The sequence below is a fragment of the Lemur catta genome, chromosome X (genome assembly GCF_020740605.2).
Source record: "Lemur catta isolate mLemCat1 chromosome X, mLemCat1.pri, whole genome shotgun sequence".
In the NCBI taxonomy this organism is placed as follows: domain Eukaryota; kingdom Metazoa; phylum Chordata; class Mammalia; order Primates; family Lemuridae; genus Lemur; species Lemur catta.
The window spans coordinates 62,311,658-62,335,367 of record NC_059155.1 but is presented as its reverse complement, the minus strand read 5'-3'; the positions used below and the strand labels follow the sequence as shown (position 1 = coordinate 62,335,367).

At 39.3% G+C, this 23,710-nt stretch overlaps 1 protein-coding gene across 2 annotated transcripts; it reads right to left on the bottom strand.

The window, feature by feature from the left end:
* Positions 1–403: 403 nt before the first annotated feature.
* ASB11 (ankyrin repeat and SOCS box containing 11) lies at positions 404–23,360 on the bottom strand. Of its 2 annotated transcripts, none has more exons than XM_045538083.1 (7): positions 23,146–23,360; positions 14,879–14,958; positions 10,184–10,291; positions 7,573–7,723; positions 4,901–5,035; positions 3,591–3,782; positions 404–970 (listed from the first exon to the last, which is right to left on the bottom strand). In XM_045538083.1, exons 1-7 carry the CDS (start codon positions 23,324–23,326, stop codon positions 846–848), a joined length of 972 nt encoding a protein of 323 aa, XP_045394039.1. In that variant the 5' UTR covers positions 23,327–23,360; the 3' UTR covers positions 404–845. The 2 variants fall into 2 exon arrangements, with proteins under 2 accessions (XP_045394039.1, XP_045394040.1); XM_045538084.1 differs by lacking the exon at positions 23,146–23,360 and adding an exon at positions 22,089–22,267.
* Positions 23,361–23,710: the final 350 nt, after the last annotated feature.

Sequence of the window (23,710 nt, the reverse complement as noted above, 5' to 3'; positions counted from 1 at the left end):
AGGCCACCTAATGGCTGGCATCAACATGTCATTATTTCAAAATTCTGCAGATCTTGACTTTGAAAATAAGCCAATGCTTGGGTTGCAACATGCATCAGACACTGCCTCTGGGCTCAGTTTGTTTGGGGCACCCAGTGTTGCTCAATCCTGGAACTGCTTATCTGAAGAACAGCATTTAATATAAGAAGTAATGGTCAATGGATCCCAACATCTGGGCGAGCTAATCTCTTCCAAAGTCTCTCTCATCAACCAAGACCTCAGTAACTGGAAGCCTCAATCAACTGTGATGTTTTTAAAGTCTTTAGCTTCATGAGTGTGTATATATATATTTCTTCATACACACACACACACACACACACACATACACACACACAAAGACAGAGAAACCAAAATTAAGGGACAGATTTATTCAAGGAAGGAAAGAAAGAAAGAGAAATGGGGCAGAAGTGAGGAACTAAATCAGGAACATGTCTTAGAATACCTAACATTCATTATAATCCTTATCCACCTGAATTTACATGTGTCTACATGATATGTTGACCTTTAGGTATAGGAAGATCCTGAATCATCAAAAAATAGCCTATCATCTTCACTCTACTTCAAGGGTTTTTAAAGTTTCTTAACAAAAAGAGGTAAAAACTAAAAGGTTTCTAATTGCGCCTTCAGTGATAAGAACATTAAACTACCTAGGAGTTTCCACTCCTCAAGTGTTCCCAATTATCAGGGATTTACTCTAACTGGCTTGGTTGAAGATATTGAGAGTCTAGCTACTGTGTCTACACTAGGTACCCTGGGTACAGCAGACAACAACCTATTTCCAAGTATTTTTTCAGGAGCAGTTGGGATTATTGGTATAGGAGGAATCTTTCGAGTGGCTCTGGCAGACATAGCTTGTGGACAGCTTGATGACATGCTCGGCCCAGGCACTTCCGGACACACAGGCGGCAGAGCTGGGAAAGAGCAGGCGGGCCTATAGGAAGAATAAAAATAATATGAACGTCATAGTGGTGGGGTTGGGTGGGGTGGGGTGGGGGGTAGAAGTGGGAGATCAGAAAACTGGAAGAGACTGAAACTTTCTAAAAGCAGAAGAGAGGCTGGATCTATATAGAAATCATAGAATGAGGTAGCAGGCACTAAATACAGACAGAGGATTCTGATGCGCCCCTCCAGAGCAGATGTATTTCTTTGGCTTGATCTCCCAGTGGCAATTGTATTACCTATACTGAACAATTAGAGGCACATTAGGAATGAAGTGTGAGGTCTAAAGGGAATGCACCTCATTGATGTGTTGCATATGCCCATGAAAGTGATATACTGGCCCAGGGAAAAATGCAAATGGAAGTACTGAGCATACAAGAGTCCAAGACAGAGCTGCAGAACAGAGGGACAACTGCAGAGAGGGTGTCAGCAGGAAGCTGCACCCATGCGGTCACAGAGGCAATGTTAAGAGATGTACCAGGGACCAGATGCTCAGCCCTCAAAGTCTTCCTGGACCTCCTGGCTCAAGCTGCCCATGAGGTGGTGCTGGCTGTGTCCCAGCTCACACCTGGAGGGGCTCTCCATTCTTGCAAGGATCCCAGCTCAACAGAGATCTGCAGAAAGAACTCAACTCACTTGGTTCCCCTGAACCTCAGTCTCATGAAGTCTTATGGAGTCATCATGCCCATGGCTTTGAGTGGCTTTGGATCGTTAAGGAAAACAAGCTGATGAGAGTTCAAAATATGGTTGGATAGGATGGATGAGCTTTTGGCTGGAATACTAGTTATATATGGACATTCATAATATTCCATTATTTTCTAACCTGACTATATCAACAAAGATCTCTTCAAGTAGATTTAATTACTGGCCTGTACAAAGTTTTCCTTTTCAAGAAAATCCTACTATAACATCAGCTTAAATTCCATGAAAAAATGGTAAACTGCATGTACAAATAGCCAGGTGACATCTGAATTGACACCGCCAAGTGTATCCATATGATGGAAAGCTACCTGGAGGCCCAAAGAATCATACTTAGTTAAAATCTTGAGAAGTGAGAATGGAAGTGTCTCTACAAATTGTCCAGTTTGTCTAGAGAAGTTCAGACACCAGAGTGAATTCTGATGTATCTGGTATTCATTATTCTAGAGCAAGTGGCTATATTTATGAAGACAAAGGACAGCGGAGCTTGCTTATATGGAATGCAAATCCTAGATCTGGAAACATTTTTGATGGAAGAAAACAGGAAATGTGAAAACTGCTATAAGCTACATTCTCAGCTAACAGTTGGAAAGTACCTGATATTTCCAAACTGGGACCTGGTAAGGAAGATCATAATCCTTCCGGTGGAGATTCAAATCAAAGAGTAATCACTAATGATCTAGACTATCAGAAATAATCTAGACCAGTGGTTCTCAAAGTGTGGTCCTAAGACCAGCAGCATCAGCATCACCTGGGAGCCTGCTAGATATGCACAGTCTCGGGCCTCACCCCAGATCTTCTGCATCAGAATCTGCACTTTAAGGAAATCCCCAGGTGACTGGTATGTGTGTTAAAGGTTAAGAAGCACTGATTTAGAGAGGCTATTCCTAAAATGATTAAACCAAGCATTCCACTTAAGATATGGGGGTGGTTTCACAAAATGGAACTGGTGAGTGAAATGAGACCTCTCCTCACTGGAAACTGTTTCAGAAGATTCAAGATTGGGGCCTCATCACATTAAGAGTGCACATTCTGGGGTCAGACAGGTTGGTTAAAATCTGACCTAGTTCTACTTCTGAGTAGCTGTGTGTGACCTTCTACAAGCCTATCTCTCTATGCATAGCATCAGCTACTACTCTATAAAGTTCTTGCTGCTTTACAGTTTGAAAAATTCAGTGAGATTAATCTCTTTCAAATGTAGCTTGGTGCTTGGCACATGTAAAGCTAAATAATTACAATGATCTTTAATATTCTCCCAAGCATACAAATGATCAATGTAGGCTCAGAAAATGTTCTCTTGCTGTAGGGATGTAACATGATTCTCTTTTGAATTTGAGATATGAAGCATTTGAGAAGCTCACCTTTCTCCTCTGGCATCTATAGTTGCTGTTGATGCCCATGGTGGAATTGGGAGTGTGGCAATGAGGAATGCAAACCCATCTACTCCTAATCTGGAGAACAGGCAAACAACCTCACTATTTAATCAGGTTTTTGAAATACATACCCTATGTCCCCCCTACCTCCTCTAACGCAAGTCTTTCAAATTTGCACCTGGATTGCCTCCCGATATTACAAAGCAGAGCTTTGGTTTGTTCAATCGTGTGCTTATGCCAGGATAGATGTGGCAGTTCAACATTTTCAGGGTAAAAACAAGGTTTGCTGGTTATTTCCTTGTTATGGAAAATACAAAGCAACACTCAGGTTGTATGTAAATGCCCTTTGGTTATAATTGAATACTTAAAACCACAACACGTAAAATCCCAGAAGTCATGTCAATGATGGCAAGGCTTGCCACCTCCCACTATGCCACCCTCAATTAAAAAGCAAAAAAAGGAAAAAAAATGCTAGGGATGAGACAGGAAGGAGAGATAGTGTGTTTATGGAAGGGAAGCGGACACCCAGCCCTTGGTTACCTTCATGGAGCAGGAGCGCCTGCTCCACGCTGCTTTTTGGAGCTGCCAGATCAAGTGCACTTTTGCCTTGAGCATTTCTGAGCTTCAGGTTAGCCCCATAGTCCGTCAGCAGGTGGATGACCTCCACACTGGACTGCCTCGCTGCGGCGTGCAGGGGGGTGTCCAGCCATTGGCCGTGATCGACACTGGCTCCTTAACAAAACACATGGCCACATTTCAACACGGAATGTTAATGTAAAACACAATTAGCCTCAAATGTGCAGTGCTGTGACATATTTAACAACTCCTTGAAAATATATGACTTAAGCCCAGAGCCTCAGCAATGCCTAAGACCATTTCAAAATATTTTAAAGAGAAAAATGAGTTTAAATATTTTTATTGATTTTAAATGCTTTACTTGCATTCCTATACAGTGTGACATACAAAATAAAACATTTGAGACTCCTGTTACATAGTTTGTTTTTTTTTTTTTGGCAAAAGAAAAATCTAAGTTTATTTAGTATTTATATTATCTGGGGCTCAAGAAAAAAAGATTTCTGAACTTATAGAGAGTAGTAAATGATGAGAAATGAAAAAGACAAAAAACTTCTTGAAGATAAAAATTTTCAACTAAAGGTTCTTACTATAACCTCCATTTTTTTTTTTTTCCAGTCAGGAGCTAAGTTTGTTGAATCTTTAACCAAATAAGAGTTTCAAGATATTTTACTTTTCCCTGGATTCTCAGTTTCTATATATGCCTTTTAGAATTTTTTTTAAAATGACCAAACAACTTAGCAGGATAGATGTAAAATAGTCTGTGACAAACGGCTGTTGTTTTTAATGTCCAACATCTTCCTGGTAACCACACCTCAATTTCCCTCCAGGGAACCACCCTCTTGCGATTCCCAGTTCCTGTTTCCAGAGAAGCCTAATAACTGTAGAGTAGGCTGAAATCTAGGCCTAAACCCATCACCTTATTGTATTCCCTCGGCCACTATGAGGGGTTTAGAGATGGGCATGTGACTCTCAAAAAGTCAATGCTCTTTTCTTGCTGTGTATGGATGAGGAGAGCTATAAACCCAGGTGTTGCTGGCAGCCATCTTGAGACCACTAGGGAGAACAATACCAGGTAAATGGAGCCAACATCAAAAGAAGCAGAACTGAGAAATATAGACATTCATTTCTCTGGAGAACTTCTGCTTTTAGCATTCAAACATCAAATGCTATCAGAATTTTTTCCAGCCTGACAAGAATTTCATCTTTGAAGTTGTAGAAAACCAACAATGCTAACAGGTTCTTTTCAGGAAAAGATTTCTAGATCTGGAAATTACCTAATTCCAGAAGTTTCTTCACACAGTCTACCCTCTGGTAGGTGCAGGCCACATACAGGGGGGTTCCGAGCTGAGGCACCTCTTGGTCAATGTTAACATTATTTGCCAGCAGAATCTCCATGCACTCTCTGTGACCTGGTGGGACACAAGATCACCTCACTCAAGTAAGGGACATATTGAATATTCACAAAAATTCTAGGATTGCTTATCTGAAAGGGGCTTTACAAATAACCTAGATCTCTTTTTGTAGTAGGAATAAAAATCTTTGTTTTTGGAAATCTTAGGTAGAAACTCCCACAATAAAACCAATCAAAAGAGGATCATGTTCATGCTTCCCCACCCATATTCCTTTTTACAGCCCCTGAGGTAACTCCAACTAAACTGAGGGCTCCAAGGAGCACAGTTGAAATCACTCTCTAGAATGAAGCCACCTTTTTACAAATGGAAGTGACGAGATCCCGAGGGTAAATGACTGACCCTATTACTACTCTGAAAAGCCAGTACTGAAACCCAAGGGAACCCTGTCCCCTCTCCATTAGAAATCTCTCATCCTCTTCTTCACCCATGCATGTGAGACTGAGTGTGTGGCCTGCAATCTAATTTTGGTCAGCCTGAAAGATACTTACGAAAATGAATAAAAAGTCTCAAGTATAGAACATATTTAAATACACTTTCAAATTCAGTGGCTAACAGGAACTATGTAAGCAAGCATTCTCCTTCGAGAGTTTGCCCAATGAAGAGATAGACATGATTAATTTGCATCATATTAATGCTTTGTTCAGGAGGGAATGCTTGATGGAAGCTTGCAAAGAGTTAGTTCTCTTTGAAGTTTTAAATGTTTCCCTAAAAAAATCTTATCATCACTAATTAATTTACCAACCTTTTCTTTATAGATAACATAAAAGCAAGCTTCATCCTAGACCTGCCTGATTTATCACAAATTCTGGATTGAGTATAAATAGATATTAAAATATACAAGCTAAGAGTCTGTGAGTTCAAATTATTTGTTCACATAAGTAAATATTAAACCTGGATTATAGCATTATATGTCAAGGTATTGACTCAGACTATGACTCAGCCTGTTCGCAGAGGTTTAAAGCTCTAAGAATCCAGAAATAATACCTAGCTAGTACCTAAAATTGCTTGACAAATATGGAGTATCTAATAAGTATTTTTGCATAATTCTTGTCTTTTTTTTTGAAGAACAAGAAATTGAGCCTAGTTTGAGTCAAATATTCTCAGGAAGTTTTAAAAATGAATACATAAAGTTAAATGATTAGCCCTAATATAACAGTATATAAACTAATGAATTTGCAAATCATTTTTCCATTCCGTGGATGTTGATCCTTAGAATGCTTTTATAATACAAAAAAAATAGGGACACATGAACTGTGTGTTTATGATAAGCATATATATGTTTTGCAGGCACATAGATACCAAACACTCCATATATAATCATCCAAGCACTGCAGAAGTACTTAAGTAATTCAAACCATTCCCAGCATTTATCCATTTTTAAACATTTGGATGGAAATACAAATAACATTAATTTTTACTTCAAATCCATATTAAAATTTTTTAAAAAGACTTTCATGTCATTTCCAAAATAATTCATTGCTCTACAATTTAAAGAACTTGCTTGATGTTTGGGAAATGATTAATATCAGTTATTAATCAATAAATATTTATTAAATACATTTAGGACATTGAAGACATAGATACACTGATATTTGGGTCTTCTGTATCATTTAAAGTAATCCACTAGGAAAAAAATTACCAAGTTATGTTTAGTAACCTAGGGCAAATCTTTCATTGTTCCCTTTTGAAATAAAAACTTTCATCCCCAATTACACCAGCAAAGATCACTATTCTAGAGTGTTTTAACTTCTCCATTGTATCTGAAGAGAATAACTCCACCACTGGGTATCACCAAAATGTTGCTTCTCAGGTGTGACCTTTGACAAATGCCCTTGTTCTTTCAATGGCATCTTGTTTATGTCTAGTCTGTGCTTATAGTTTTTAAATTCCTTAAATTTACTTTTTCCCCTCATTTTAAAAGTAACTGACAATACAGGAGTCTAGGTCAACTTCAAGATTTCCAATGCCATGCTCTGTAAAGTTGCAACTTGTTTTTTCAATAACTATGACCTTGAAGTCATCAGCTCATCTAGAGTGTATTACTTGTTGTGGACAATTACATTTACTGTTCCATTAGAGATAGTAATCAGCCTTGGCTTTTAGACACTTTCATAATTTATTTTAGCTTAGTGGTTGGTGTTTTATGGGCTTTGAGGGATGAACTGTTCTTGTCTACTAAGGACAGAGACATAAGCACAGCACAATTCACGGAAATCACAACTGCTATCTTGGCTGCACAAGCTGCCAATAAAATACCAGCAAAGGGGCTCAGGAAAGGTCTGCTAAGAAACTGTCCCCAGAAAATGGGAAATCTGAGACAGCAAGACATTCCAAGGTTATAAGAAGACCTGTTTCATGCCACAGTGGTACTTCCTGAAGATTTACAAGTTCAAGTTACTACTGTGGGATTTCTAAACCACACATATTTTAATGGTGAGGAAGATCCAGGCAACCCTTGCATAACTAACACTAGACCATTGATTGATGCAGACTGGCTCATCAGTGTTTTATGTGCATTGTGGTGGCTCGTTTACCTCTCTTCACTGCCTCATGGATGGGTGAAGCCAGGTGCACCTCGAGCTGGGCCTGGGCTCCAAACTCCAGCAGCACATTGACACACGCAGCACTGCCACTACAGCAAGCATTGAAGAGGGGCGTGGCTCCGTGAACCGTCACACCATTCACCTAATGATGGGCAAAGAGAGACCCAGAGGATTTGCTGTTTCATTCTCACCATCTCCAAGCATGTATTCCTATGTATCTGCCTGGAGAAATCTCCCATGCTGGTGAATGAACGAGGGAACTCCACATCTTTACAGTAACATTATGAAACCTCATGAGATTTTGGGGTGGATCAAGTGAGTTACTATATGGTAAACACTTAAAACATTGCCTGGTACCCAGTAAGCACTAAATAAACATTTGCAACAAGAATTATTTCCATTTTCCTCTAATACGGGTGTGACTACCCCTCCCAATCATGAACAAACATGGCAGGAACCAAAAGTCTGAGAGAAATCAGCTAGCTTATGGTCCCCAAATCTATGTTTGCAAAAAAATCTCCTTGGCAATTCCCCACAGTTCCACTTTCTTTCTTGCCACAATTCTCTTCTCTGATCCACTGTACTCCATACAAATTACACATGCCAGTTGTCACTCCTAAAGATATGATGGCCAAGCCAAAGGTACATAGAAAATAGGCATCAACATAGTGTCTCCAACCATCCTCAGTACCTTCTAGGGATATGGGAGGCATGTGAGAACCATCAGGGCTAGGAGGCATCTTTGAGTATCAACAACAGGTTGGAAAGAACATCTAGGACCACGGCATTCTGGTGGGAAGGCTCTGATATGACTGAAATGTAGGATAATAGGGGTTTGATGTCAGACTATTTTCCCTCAGAAAATAAGGGAAGATGTGTGTGATAATCAGGATTCTAATAAATTTTCTTGCTTTGGGAACAAAAATGATTTGTCTCCAGGGTTCCAATATAACCTCTATTAGTTTGGAAAGTTAAAGATAAGATGCTAAGATGGCAGAAACAGACAGATGGGGAAAATGTGTGTAAATTCATACACTAGGGATTTCTATCCTATTTATATTTTTACTAAAAATATTTGGTGGAACTGGTTTAATTTGTGTTTTACTAAGTATTATCCTCATCCTCAGTCTAGGAAGTCGTCATCTTATGTGATTTCCTATGTTTTTCTGTTGGTTCATGTCAGCAAACGTACATGGAGCATCTACTAAGTGCCAATGTTTTGAAAACAATAGTAAGACAATTGCCTCTCCTTGAATAGGTTGAATTCTATTAGGGAAAACAAACACAGAAACAGGTCATTTTGATACAATAATGAATGCTTTAGATCACCATGGAAGCAGGACAAAGGAGAGGACAGAGAAATAGGATATAAATTAGCAGGATTTTGTGATTAACTAGATGGGGAGATGGAAGAAATAGGATGACTTCCAAGTTTGGAACTTGGGAGACCAGGAGGATGTTTCACCTGGTCTCTGAAATTGGGAACCCAAGATGAGAAGCAGGTCCCAGAGGAAAGAACATGATAAGCACAGTTTGCATTGAGCTTGTGGTGCCCATAGGACCTCCAATTATGGGGGGACTCTCTACTGATTGACTATCTTTTTCTTATTCCTTTTCTCATTCTGATTTAAATGTTAAATTGTATGATAAAGTATTTATTGGCTGTTCCCTTATAAAATTGACAAAGACAAGAAACTATGACTTATTTTTCTCTTTGTCCCCCAACAAAATTTCTCTGACCTGAGATTGTTTATCATTTCCTGCCAGCAGTCTGCCTGTGACTCCAGTCATTTAGCTTGAAAGGAAATGGCTCTCACAGAGCCTCACCCTCATCATTACCCCTTAGCTGACTAAGTGGTAACTTAAAGAAGCACGGCCTAATGGAAATGCCTGAGCATGAGTGCATTGGAAAATTTAGTTTTGCAAGAAAGCCTTTATGTTAGTTCTACAAAACCCAACTTCTGTATAAAACACAAAGAAAATCATCATTAACCACTTAAAAAACAGCTCATAAAACAAAGAAAGCAAGGACTGAGATAAACAACAAAATTAGCAACAAAACAACATCTGGTAACTAAATGCAGGTGTCACTGAGATTTTTTCAGAAGTTGTAATTTTATAATTCTGTTCTGATGTTTGCATTATATGTAGCACCTCAGTCACTCTTTGGAAAAAGTTAGGATGTAAGATCAAAATAGGATAAATTTTAATTTCGTGGGTTTTTTTTTCAATGTATTATTTGTTAAAAACTCACTTATTTTGATAATTTTGCTCAATAAAAATAGTTGTTGATTTAAGGTGTTGAATTAAGTGTTTTTGATTGTTCTTTTAAAATTTGTTCTTTTTAATGTCTTACAATGAAGATTTTTTAAAGTCAGCATCACAATTTTGAAATATTCCTGTGAGTCACTATATCTGAATGTTCACACATGGGGGTGAAGGCTGATGAGAAAGCAGTAAACCTGAATGATGGATATGCACGTGGATGGGACCAGCCAAGCCCCTACCCACAGTCAGTAAGCAGGCTGGAAGGTAAAGTCTCTTAAGATGTTAGCAGATGCACCTGTGTAGACAGACCTACACGGGCAGGGGCGGTACTCACATGTGCACCATTTTCCAATAAGGCTTTAGCACAGGCCACGTGACCTCCAAGGCATGCCTCATGGAGAGAGGAGACTCGGTTAATTGTCACAAGGTTCACATTGACACCCTATCATTTGAAGAGAAGAGAGTTAAATGCTTCATTACTGATAGCCATGAAAGCAATATTGTTCAACATGTTTCTGAAGTTTTTACAGTCTGTGGATGTAATATTAGCACCGTATAGAGAAAAGTAGAGGTTATGACCAAGGGAGTCTAAAAACAGCATGGGAGCCTCACGTTCATTTATTCAGCAAATGCTTGTGCAGCATTCTGAGCTAGGAAATGTGCTAGGGCCTGGTTCTTCAAAACTTATGACATGGGTCTCTCTTCTCCCAGAGCCTACAGGGAGGCAGAAATGAAACAAAAGAGCAAGAATATTGCTATCCTGGAAGCATGTTCATACTTCATTTGAGAGATGAGATATCCTTGAATCTGGCTTGAGAAGTAAAAAAAAAATAATAAACTTGGCAAATGAGGTAGTATTTTAGCGAAGTCTTGAAGCATAAAAAGTTTCATGCTAGGAAAGCAACGAAAGGATCTGCCATTAAGAAGGCACAGAAGATGCAAATGCCTGAAGCGACAGGAAGTATGGCTGGAGCCAGATCATGAAAGGCCCTGATTTCCAAGCAGGGAGTGCATGTCTTAGAGGGAATGAGGCACCTATGAAGTCTGTTAGGCTGTAGAAAGTCTGGAGCTAACAGATTAGCTGTGCTAGGAGAAGTCCACTGGTAGCAGCATGGAGGGTTGATTGCAGGAATAAAGTTGTAAGAAGCAAGAGCCACGGAGACGTGGCTATGAGTCCAGGAACAGGTGGGTGTGAACAGCGGTGGCTATGAGGGATAGGTGACTGACTACATGGACATTCAGGAGGTAGAACTGGATCTAGAACAGAAGGGTGACTCTCGGGCTTAAAAGTAGAAAGTAAAGTAGCCAGCGATCCTTTATTGCGCTGTGTAGTAGCAGTGCTGCTTTGGCCACAACTCCACTGCACAAAGAATTCTCTAAAGTCTCAGTGTCTGGGTCCAGGGTTAGGGCTTCTCCTAACCTTCATTTCCTCACCCAGCTACGGGTGTCTCTGCCCTGTCCTAACACATTTCCCCTCCCCACACTGCCATGCTCTGCCCTCCTCGTCCTGGAGTCCATGTGACAGGTGACAAGGTCAGCCTAGCTGCTGGACGACTCTGACTTCATACACTGATTTTGATAACTTGGCTCTTACCATTTCCTTCCCATGATTATCACTTTCTATCTACGAAAGGACTTAGGTCCCTGGTCTGTCCTTCCCAGCCAGGTCCTGCCTTGTAACTGATCTGCTGAAAGCTTCCAAAACCTGGTGCCATGACTCTGAATCCCAAACACCAACCTACACACCCACCGTCTTCTGCCAGACCTCCATAGAGTTGGCTGCATCCCTGCTGTGGTCAGCAGCTGAAATTTGTCTGTCCCTTCATCACAGGGACTCTCCATGCCTCCTGGGTCCTATTTTTATGTCCTAAATGTGACATCATTACTCCAGAGTTGTGCTACATATTTCAAACTGGGCATCTAATACAGTTAGAAAAGCCTTTTCCTTTTCCCGTGTATGATTTCCTTATAAGAAAAAAAAACAGGCCGGGTGTGGTGGCTGACGCCTGTCATCCTAGCACTCTGGGAGGCCAAGGCGGGAGGATCCCTTGAGCTCAGGAGTTCGAGTCCAGCCTGAGCAAGACCAACACCCAGTCTCTACTAAAACATAGAAAAATTAGCCGGCTGTCATGGTGCACACCTATAGTCACCGCTACTCAGGAGATTGAGGCAGGAGGATCGCTTGAGCCCAGGAATGTGAGGTTGCTGTGGGCTATGACGACACCACTACTCTCTAGCCAGGGTGACAGAGCAAGACTCTGTATCAAAAAAAATAAACTTTTGTACCCCCATAATAAGCTGAAATTAAAAAAAATCAAAAGCAGAAATATAAAATCTGGTTGGAGCTCAAAAACTTTTTAAATTGCAAATTAAACATTCTAATTACGTACAAAAAAAAAGAGAGAAGAGAAAGAAAAAGAAAAAAAAAAAAACAGAAAACAGACCAGTCCACAAGGTGGCAGAAGTGTGCTAAAAAAAAAATGATTAGGTGCAAAAATCTCAGAATCCCTGGAATTGTGGAAATGTAATTCTGGACAGGCCTGAAAGACCATCTACAGTGGATCACCCTAATTGTGCATGAGAAAATAGAGAAGCATAAAGTTCAAATTCTTTATAAGACTTGGGGCTTTCCACCTGTCAGTGACAGCTGGCAGTATAACCAAGAGTTCCTGAACTTTGGTTTAATGTTTTAAAGCAATTTACTCACATTGGTTTAATGTTTTGCTCACATTTACCACACTATCTAAACGTAGAATAAAGTAAAAATATAAAGTAGAAGAATACATTTTCAATTAGTGTATATGGGTGAAGAAGTGGAGATGTAGCCAGAAAAAGTTGATTTTTTTCTATGAAGAATGCTCCTTACACATTTGATCACACTATTGAAGCTAACATGTTTCTGAAGTATAGTTAACAATAAATGTGTGCTCAGGCTGGGCGCGGTGGCTCACACCTGTAATCCTAGCACTCTGGGAGGCTGAGGCAAGAGGATTGCTTGAGCTCAGGAGTTCCAGACCAGCCTGAGCAAGAGCAAGACCCCGTCTCTACTGAAAATAGAAAGAAATTATATGGACAGCTAAAAATGTATATAGAAAAAATTAGCCAGGCATAGTGGCGCATGCCTGTAGTCCCAGCTACTCGGGAGGCTGAGGCAGGAGGATTGCTTGAGCCCAGGAGTTTGAGGTTGCTATGAGCTAGGCTGATGCCATGGCACTCTAGCCCAGGCAACAGAGTGAGACTCTGTCTCGAAAAGAAAAGAAAAGAAAAGAAAAGAAAAGAAAAGAAAAGAAAAGAAAAGAAAAAAGAAAAGAAAAGAAAAGAACCATAAATATGTGCTCAATGCAACTGGGATCCTGGATTAGATCCTGAAACAGAAAAAGGATATTAGTGGAAAAAACTGGTGAAGTCTCAACAATCTGCAGTTTAGTTAATAGTATTACACAAACGTTAATTCCTGCTTTTGATTACTGTGCCATGGCTATGTTAACATTAGGAGAAGTGGGTGAAGGGTACAGAGTATTTGGGAACTCTCTGTGCTGTGTTTGCAACTCTTCTTTAAAATTATCCCAAAATAAAAAGGTTATTTGAAATAATAATAAAAGTATTGAGGTGGGAGGCTGAGATGGAGGAGGCAGATGCAAGACTTTTCACTGTGTAGCTTTTTATAACATTTTAATTTTTGAACTATATGAATATATGACATTTTAAAAATAATTAAATCAGAACAAATTTAAAGTGCTTAAAAATAAATAAGTAATAAAAACAGGCACAAAGCCCGTTTGGTCATCGTCAGCAATACTGATTTCCTTTTGCTTTTACTTTCTTAAGAAGTAACATAACTCATAACAGAGAAAGCAAAAAATAAATTACAAAATTTAAAAGCACGTGTGCATGTACACACTCACAGAACAGTGCACCCAGCTGTTTAAATTCAAAATGGTAAGGAAGCCAGGTTAGGTAATTGCTAGGACATGGAAAAAAGACATAATGACTCACCTTCTCTGTATACATGCAGACTCTAAAACAAACAATACAAATGGAGCCTGTGCACTTTCTTTCATTCACTTAACAAATATTTACTAGGCCTGTACTCATTGTCCAAGGTGCTGGAAATATAAATACAAATAAAGTAGCCTTCATAATGAAGACTTGAATGAATCTTTCCTAAGGAGTAAGATTTACCCATTTTTCAACCTATTTTAATGCTCACTCTTAAAATATTGCATCCTTGGGGTGGGCAGCCTCTAAGATGGCACCCAGTAACCCCCGATTCCTGATATTGGCTCACTTGTGTAGGCCCTTCTCCTTCAGTGTGAGCTGGACTTATTGACTCACATCTAATCATTAGAATATGGCAGAAGTGACAGGATGTCACTTCAGAGATTAGGTTATAAAACAACTGTTACTTCCCTCTTAGGTACTCCCTCACACTCTCTCTGAGGGAAGGCAGCCCTGTGGAGGGCCCATGGGGCAAGAAATTGAGGTTTGCCAACAGCCACAGGAGTGAGTTTGAAAGCAGATCCCCTCCCAGTTGAGCCACAAGATGACTGCAGCCCTGGCTGACGCTTGGCAGCCTGTGAGAGATCCTAAGCCAGAACAACTCAGCTAAGCTGCTCCTTGGCCCAGAGAAACCATAAAAATCAAAGTGTTCATTGTTTTTGAGGTAATTTGTTACACAGTGATAGCTGACTAATGCAACTTCAAGACTGCTGTTGCTAAGGCACAAGCTAAGAAGAGTATGAGGTGAGTTGGTACAACATAAATTTGAGGACATCCTTCAGGATCCCTCACAGGGAAACTCAAAGGAAGGCCCAGAAAGGGAAGGAGGGAACTGGGCAGAAAATGAGGCAGCTCCCCAGGAAAAGAGAGGCAGGAATAACAAATGGTGAGGTGCGAGGGGATACACGTGCCTAGAATGGCAGTGCTGGGATGGCTGAGGCGAGCAAGACCTCTGCTACAGCCAAAGCTAATAAAGAATGATGCTTGATCACAGCATAAGCACGAAGGATCCAGTCTTCAGTTCACTTACTTGTGCAATTAGAGTTTTAAGGGCCAGTAAGCGCCCCTGAGCCGCAGCTTCATGAAGTGGGGATCGATCAGCCCAGCAGTCTGAAATACAAATCAAGCTCAGAGTCAAGGTCTGGAGACTTCTTCCTGCAGCTTATTCATGCTGCCCACCCACTGTGAGGGGAGGTTTGGGGGAAGAAAAGGGAAGCAGGTACCATGTGTCAGGCTCTCTCATCAGCCACTTTCAGGGTGACAAGCTACTGAATGTAAAGCCCATTAGCTTGGTGATGTGTGCCGAGAAAGGGAACAGTCAATCTCTCTGGCTTTTGGGGGGCAGCTTTAACGAGCAATGGATTTTGTTCAAATATATAGTGCCCAGTGCTTGAATCCAACAACTCTAAAGAAGGCAAAATGAAGGGCAAAGCAGGTCAATGTGCTTCCGTATTTTTATCTTTCCCCTGCCTCCCACCTCCACCCCAAAGCCTCAGCAGCCTGTGCACTATGAAGGAGACTCTAAGGGACCAGGGAAAATGGTTTTTTTTCTCCAAATTTTCTAGGTAGTTTTTTCTGCTTCATTTGATAATGAAGTATATCTATTATTAATATAATGCAGAATGTCATTTTTCAGATGATCAAATACTCCAAAAGTTTTTCCCTAAACAGCTTTGTTATGGGCACGTTAGTGTGATGGCTGAGCATGGGGCCAGCGGAGCCAGACTGCCTACTTCGACGACCTTCTCTGCCCAAATCAGCAAGTTAACAAAATTATTTGAGCCTCAATTTCCTTACCTGTAAAATGAAGTTATAGTAATCTAGTATTTGGCAAGTGCTTTGGTCTCTAAGTAGGCCAATAAAACATAATCGTGATGGTAGGTGCTCTAGACTCGTTAGATGCTCCAGTTTATGACTAATAAGTAGGCACAGCAGGGTGGCACTCTAAGGAACAGCCTCAGAACTGCCTTACAGACATATTTTTCTTATAATTGCTTGAACTAACCAGTTTAAATGGCCATTTGAGAAGTAACCCTCTATTAAACATCCCAAAGAGCAGTCATTTGTTTTGGAAGAAAACCTACTCCAGTTTGCAAAATGTGGGCATTTTTCAAATGACGACTATGCTTTCTATACACTGAGTAGAATGTAATACGAATTGGATTTAACACAAAAGGCCCTTCTCAACTTCTTCTTAGGTGATCTTGATGATGTTAAGAACTCAGGGTTGCCATACCTATAAACATGGCAAACTGAAAATCCCACCACAGATGGAATTGTGTAAATTTAAAATAATTCAAGGCCTTAAGGAAAGAGTAAATTTTTCCAATGGATGAGAACCAGGGTTATAAACATTTCAACAAGTCCTCTTTCTACATTTAAACTCAATGTATCTTCTCTAACCCTTTGGGTTATAAAAATGGGGAAAGCTTGAATGAACCCTATGGGTTGAATTGATATTGTAGCAACTGGTACAAAAATCTGATTTTCAATATGTCTAAATAGATTTTAAAAAGTTAATTTAGACGTAAAGCATAGATGTGTGTGTATATACATATTTTTTAGTATTGTGTGCTGAGAAAACCTAAACCAGGGTTCCCTGGAGAAATAGCTGACACCAGGCATGGGCCAGGAAAAATATAAGATGGACCTCATCAAACATTTTACCAGAAAGTAAAGAAGTACTCAAAGGAAGATGGGAAATGTCAAAAAAAGAAAAATATGAAGCTGGCTCAAAGGGGCTTTCATTGGCCAAATATGGGACAATTTGAGCGCCAAAAATAAACAATGAGAGTAAGAGATTATACCCCATCAAATAAAATAGTAATCTAGAAGTCCTCACTGACATAAATGAATATATAAAGATGGAGAAGAGAAAGCGCTTCTTCATAATAGAACACCAACTTAGAAAAGTGGAAGAAATAGTAGAATCATCCTTAACTTGTCTCCCCATAAAATAATTACTAATTATAAAGGGAGCAGGGGTCGTTTTACAGAAGAAAACTGTAGAAACCATCTTACCCAAGTGATTAAAGTTAACATCATTAGCAATGGAACAAATTGGTACTGTGTACCATCTAATGGAATGTGATGAGAGAGCATGCCACTGCTTCTGTGACATTCCTGATCCAGATGCATAACCCCAATCTGAAGGACACCCTGTACCAACCTACACTGGGGGGACATTCTACTAAATAATTGGCCTGGAACCAGTTCAAGGAGGGACTGAGGAACAGTTCCAGATTGAAGGGTGCCGACAAGACACAACAGCTAACGGCAACACACCTGATGGTTTTGCTATCAAGGACATCATTAGGACAGTTGGCCAAACATGAATGGGGTCTCTGGATGAAGAAAAATAGGAATTCTTTGTACTGTTCTTACAACTGTCAGTTGAAATTAGTTCCAAAATAAAAATTAAAACAACAAAAAATAGAGAGATCAAATCACTGGTGATCCCACACTCTTGATATGAATGTGTAATGCTTTTATAATAATAAAGAAAAACAGATAAAAATTTTAACATGAACATATATTGTGTTTGTATCTCCACTTATTCCAGAGTTGATTAAAAGTTGAAGAGTGAAATATTTTTAAATCTCTTTGGACATTCGTAATTTGCATAAACTGAAAATAATGAGATAGTATATGGATATAATGCTCGATTAGTGAGGCTTGGTTTTCCTGTAATTATCTCTCCATCTCATTTAATGTGAAGTGTACATCAGAGAGGTTCCCCTCTTGCCTGATTGCTCTTGGAAGAGAATGCAAGCACGGGGGTTGGGAGGTCAGTCTTTACCCACAGCTGCAGACTCAGCACTCTCACCAGTGGAAGAAGCAAAGCCACAGCTGGGGCTTTGTTACTCCATTGTTCAAACAATAGCCAGTCAACCTGAGTCACCCAAAGGTACTACAAGTATTCGCTTCAAAAATAAAAACAAGATTTAAGTAGCAACTTGCTATTAAAAGAGTTGTCTTAAGATATCAGCATGAAATGGCTTTATTGTTTCTAAATCTTGCCTCCAAGGGGGGCATGGTGGTTCCCTTTCCTCCTGGAAAGCAAGAACCTTAACCACACCTTTGTCCTATTTCAAACTTTCCAGTAGCTTTCTGTTACTCATGAGTCCCATAAGCCCTGATCCATATACACAACAACATGGATAAATCTCACAAACCTAATGTTGAGTCAAAGAGCCAGACACAAAAAACCTGTGCTATATGATTCCATTTCTATAAAGTACACAAGGAGGGCAGACTCACCTTGGGTGTCAGGAGACAAAAGTATCCCGAGGAGGGGCAGGGGCAGGCTGGAGGAGGACCTGGTGGAGGCCATGCAATAATAGGAAGTTTCTTGCTTTTGGGTGTTGGTTCCTGACTGTGTTCACTTTGCAAAAATTCATCCAGCTGTTCACTTAGGATTTGTGCACTTCTCTGTATTTATGTTATACTTCCATAAAGAGTTTTCAAAGCGACTTAGGTCAGCCTCTTTTCTACCTGTAATCTTTGATCATGTGCACAGCTCCTGGCTTCTCCTCACTCCCAGGGCACGGGGTATGGCTCTGTCTGGCCCACCAAGGAGCTGGAGGCGGAAGGGCAGCATGTTCTTCACATGCCTCCCACTTCTTCCTTCTAGGTGCCAGTTCCTCCGGTGCCTTGGGAGTGGGGAGAAGTGAGGAATAGGGAAGATGTCTCTCCAGTTAACTGGAAGAGGAGGCCAGTTCTTCTCTCTTGGCCTCAACTGCAGGCCTCACTCTGGGTCTGTGGCATGCCCTTCGTACTAGGGCTCATTGCCAAGCACCTTTTCTACCCATTGGCATTTGGCCACCTCTCCTCATGTCTCCCATCAATGCAACATCCTCCACTCACACCCCATCCCTCTGAGGTTTTGGTGACAAGCCCGTGGTCACATTTTCCACTCCACCAATAAAGAGGGAATGGCAGCTGTCCTGGGCTTCTCCCTCACCACCTCATTGCTTTCCAATTCTCTTTCCCCCTATTTGGATAGCATGGGGGAGCAGTTCAGCAAGTTGTCTGAGTAGGCTTCCAACTTGAGAGTGAAATACCAGGCTCCCGTCCTCTCAGGTGCCCCTTATCTAAGCTTGTATTTCTCCTAGAGCCCCCATCCCGTGGCTTTCAGTAGAGGAGGGAAGAGCCTTGCTTTATGAACGGGAACACCCCAAAATGTACAACAACCGCTTTGCTCCACATGAAGCAATCTCATGGCTAGTAAGTGGCAGAAGTAGGATTGAAACTCAAGTTTTGGGGACTTCAGAAACCACCTTGTTCTGGTTTTAAGAACCATTGGCTTCTCCTCATAGTAGATTTAATTTGTCTTGGGATGCTTTGACATCCACTTTCTCTCTATAAATATTGTAAACAAATCAATTGTACTGCCTTAAAAGTAGACATCATTTTTGTTTCCCAGCTGGAAACAGAATCACTCTCAAGAAAGTAACATTTCCAGTTCCATCGTTTTCCAGCACTTGCTTCAAACGACCTTGAAGGGTTTTCACACACAATCCTTTTCCAGAAACTGCCACAGTGGGGTCTCCTGTTTTTCTATTCTTGTTCCCAGCAGTCTTTTACTCTTATCATTCTCATTTTGCAAATTGGAGCTAATTGTGAGAAACTGAGGATAAAAGTTATTTGGCAGCTTGGGAGATTTTCCATTCCTTTCAGGAAACATGCAACTAAGCTCTCCGAATAAATGAATGCTTAAATAGGACTCAGTCCTTCTTCTCTAAGGCAATCTATTTTTAGTTATTTGGCAGACCGCCTGTGTCACAGGGCTGCAAACACATTTTGAAGATAGTTTACTCTACAAATATGTTTGCTTGTTCTTGATGAGGTGTACAGAAAATTTTCAAGCACTTTTTCATTTTCCCTTTTGAATTTTTCTCAGAATGTGATTTGTATCTTTAGTTCTCAGACTATTTGAATAACAACTTCTAAAACCATATATTTCAATAACAAAATTGGTTCGGATAGAATACAGTTGTCTAAGTTCCAAGTATTTGAGATAAAAACCAATTATTCTTTAAAAAAATTTTTTTTTGCAAATTATACCCTAATTCCAACAAGGATTTCAGATTACCAGTTTATTATTTGAAAAGACCACCTAACTGGTTATAATCCCTGGTGCACATGGAAAAATCTTTATTCTCTTTATTCAAGTTCTAAAATCATATAGTAAAGAAAATGCATAGGGAACTTCAATTTTGAACCAAAATATAGGCTAGAGCCTAGAAGAATTAATATTTTAAGTAATTTCTCCAAGATAATTAGAGAAAAACATACTATAATAAATTTCCTGAGATATCTAAAATATTATAATAAAACTGAGTTAAAATGGGTATTCTCTAGAATGTTCCAGTGCTGGTTAGATCATACGCAGTCAATGAGCCATTTCAGACACAATGGACTATGCTGTGGTATGTTACAAAGAAGGCTTCTTTGAACCCATCAGGGGCAGGAGAACTGAGATAATGGTGACCCATGGGAGGCAGAGCCCTGTGGGGACTGGTTGTCCCAACTTGGGAAAGACCAGCAGGCACCTGAGATATGGAACCACTTAGAGCATGGTTTGGCCAACTTTTGAGGAGACAACCAGTGAAACTACATAAGAGCAGAAGGCTGGTAGAGGTTTGGGCATGAATTGAACAAAGGCAGGCAAATCCTATCTGAATGGAAAAGACAGGAGAAACAAGTTAGGAAGATAAGTCAGGCAGAGGCAAAGATGTCAAATGTCAAATCATGGTCAGTTTATTGGTGAGTGATTTTAAGTGTAACACTTAGAATCATAGTAATCTTTTAGACTTAGCTTAAGCACCTCTCTCCTGAGAAATGTGCCTACGCAAATATCTACAGACTGAAGGTGGGATCCGATGATCCACCTGATGCTCTAGACATAACACCAAGGACCAAGGACAATGTTTCAAACTTTAGGAAAAAACCATATACGTATATATATAATTGACAAAATACACAGAGAAGCTTAAAAATCAAAACTAATAACAATCAACCATAGCTTAAATCAACTCTGATGAGTTACCTGCAAATGTACTAGTTTAAAACACAAAGACATATAGACTAATGTATTCTAGAATATGAAATTCCAGAATTAAGAAGAAAACTTTCCATAAGATTTTACAATAAAAAAAATTATATATAATGAGGAAGTGATGTTAGGTGTAGCTTCCAAAAGAAAGAGTGCCCAAGACCCGGAAAGTCTAACCTCTACCCTGGCTGAGTTTTTCCTGTCCTCTCTTGTTTTTGACATTGCTGAGGATGGTTTACAGGAACAGAATATGCTAGCAGAATCAAGAAATTTAACCTTGGGCTGAGACTTGTGTAAGTCAATTAGCTAGGTTACTGATTAAATGTCATATATTTTCCCAGCAAACATTTGTCTAACCAATGAACAGTAAAGGTGATTTCTGGTTTGAGTGTAACACTTTCACAAAATTTTGTTCTTAATTTTTAATACATCTTGTTTTAAATATATAGTATCTGACTGTTAACAGTGATGTCAAAAGAAAAAACACAGAATCATGTAAAAACTACTTATTCTGATATATTACTGCCTATATTATTATAGAAAAACTTATTTACCAAATCTGTATATACTTTCTATTAAATATGTATATGGGGGTGTGGGGATTTGTGTATATGTACACACACACACACACACACACACATATAGGAAGGAAATAAAACAGGGAAATTAACATGCATCATTCTCAGCCCTGCCTCTTTAACAATAACTGAAAAATATGTTTTTGACCTTATTACACTATCCTGCTTGCAAATTAAATGAACATTATCCTAGGAGCATGACCAAGTAAAGATATTTGAGCTAAAGAATGAATAACTCTATTTAAGAAATTTGCATTCAGGCTCCAGACTCAAATTTAAACCATGTTTACATGGGTTTTGGCTACTATAAAACCTTTTTAAGAGTACACTTAATTAAGGACCACAAAGACAGAAATAATGCATATGGGCAACAGGAGAAAACATTTTTAACATGCTCTTGCCAATATTGACTTTGTTGGACTTCACCTAATTTAAACCATGAGGATGATGTATCTATCTATGAGAACACCAAAAGTATCACTGAATACTTTAGAAAGTCCCTGCCCAATTTTACAAGTTAAATTAGAAAATAGGTTTTCAGATCATGCTTAACTTGAAACTAAAGAGAAGCTTTACTTTTTTTTTTTTTAACCAAAGTAACATACCTCCCTGAAATGTGTGACAAATGTAATCCCCAAAAGATATCTCCTTCCACAGTCCGGGCCTTCGGACACTTTCTGAAACTTCAAAGTTCTTCTCAATTTCCCCAGTTAATTGAAGCATTCTGATGCTTCGTCTTTGGAGGTCTTATTTCTTTGGATAAGACTGCTGTTGTCTAGTGTCTTCCAAGTTGTCTAGCGTATTGGAATCACATAGCATAAGTCTATTTTGAAAGAGAATCCTGGATGCAAAGTGAAATGGATACTAGATAAAGAATGATGTAATCTTGGAACCCCTGTGAACACTAAAAATACATAGGGAAACTCTGAACTGTTTATGAATAAATATTCTATTAAGTGACAATCCCAGCAGTGACAGGGATATCTGATTCATTTACTTTTGTAGCATCTCACTACAATTAAGGTGAATAATTTCTTGAAAGAAATGGAGACTAATCTCTACAAAGCATGAGACCGTAAAATGTTTTACCCAAATCTTGACATTTCATATTATAATGACGTTTGTTTGCAGTGTTTTGCATGGTGCCATATACAAATGGGTTCAGTGAAAGGGTTTTCCTGACAGCGACAAAGTCGTTAATCAATTTCAACTGCAAATGGCAGCACAAAAATATACACAGCATGCCATGTTTGCTGCTTAAAATCAAATTTGTTGGTCATTCTATTTCCTGAGGAAATTGTCTTGTTAGAATGTTCATTGTTAAAGTTTGATTAAAAATATTAAAGAAAATAATCCTATATAAGTAGTTCTTGTGGCCAGTAGAAATGAGGTTTCTCAAAATACTCTTAGTAACTAGCAACTACTCTATTTACCTCTTAAATAATAACTGTTAATAGATCTACTAACTTGCAAAAATAAAGCTGAAAATCCTTCACAAATTGATGCAGCCTACAGCATTTGCCACTTTAAATGATAGATAATGTTTTAAAACTACCCACTCTAAACCAAAGAATACATAAAATCTGCCTTCTAGAAATACTATTCATATGAATTATCTAGGAGGGGTTTGTAAGTATTGGGAACAAATTCATGTACTTTTACCTGAAATTCCACCATAGATCTCTTCTGCTATCCTAGCTGCTTCTTTTCTATTTCCTTTGACGACATAGAAATGGGTTAGGAGAGCCAAAAAAATCTTAATTAAAAGCTTGAAGAAAAAAAAGGTAGCAAACATTGTAATAAAAATGTTTTTAAAGCCATAGAAAACAGGACCATCTTCCATTTTGGCTTATGCTCTGCATAGGGTCCTGGGACTGTAAAATTTCACTGGGTTATAACTGGTATCATATGACATCTATTTTAAACCTTCCAGCACTCAGTGCTCCTGTTACCGAGTACTCAGTTTGTAGGTTCTAATCTAACTGATTTGGCAAGTGCATGTGCTGACATCCACAGCAATGCTAAATAAACTAAAGAAACTTCCTTCTAACCAGAAACATCCAATAGCTCTAGAACTACATTACTCAGTACTATCAAACAAACAGGATTCATGTCCAGATCTTTTTTACTCCTAAACCCCTATATTTGCTATATTATGTTGGAAGGCAGGGTTGGAAAGGTAAAAGGAGCTTGTCAGACCTCAAAGAAACAAAGCAAGCTATTTGAT

Bases quoted from the DNA above. Each gene is read 5' to 3' on its own strand.
- ASB11 (XM_045538083.1), bottom strand. From the start codon at position 23,326: ATGGAAGATGGTCCTGTTTTCTATGGCTTTAAAAACATTTTTATTACA. The intron at 5,036-7,572 runs GTAAACGAGCCA...GTGTCCCACCAG, and splicing joins CCATGAGGCAGTGAAGAGAG to GTCACAGAGAGTGCATGGAG. The intron at 971-3,590 runs GTAACCAAGGGC...TTCTTCCTATAG, and splicing joins GGCGCTCCTGCTCCATGAAG to GCCCGCCTGCTCTTTCCCAG.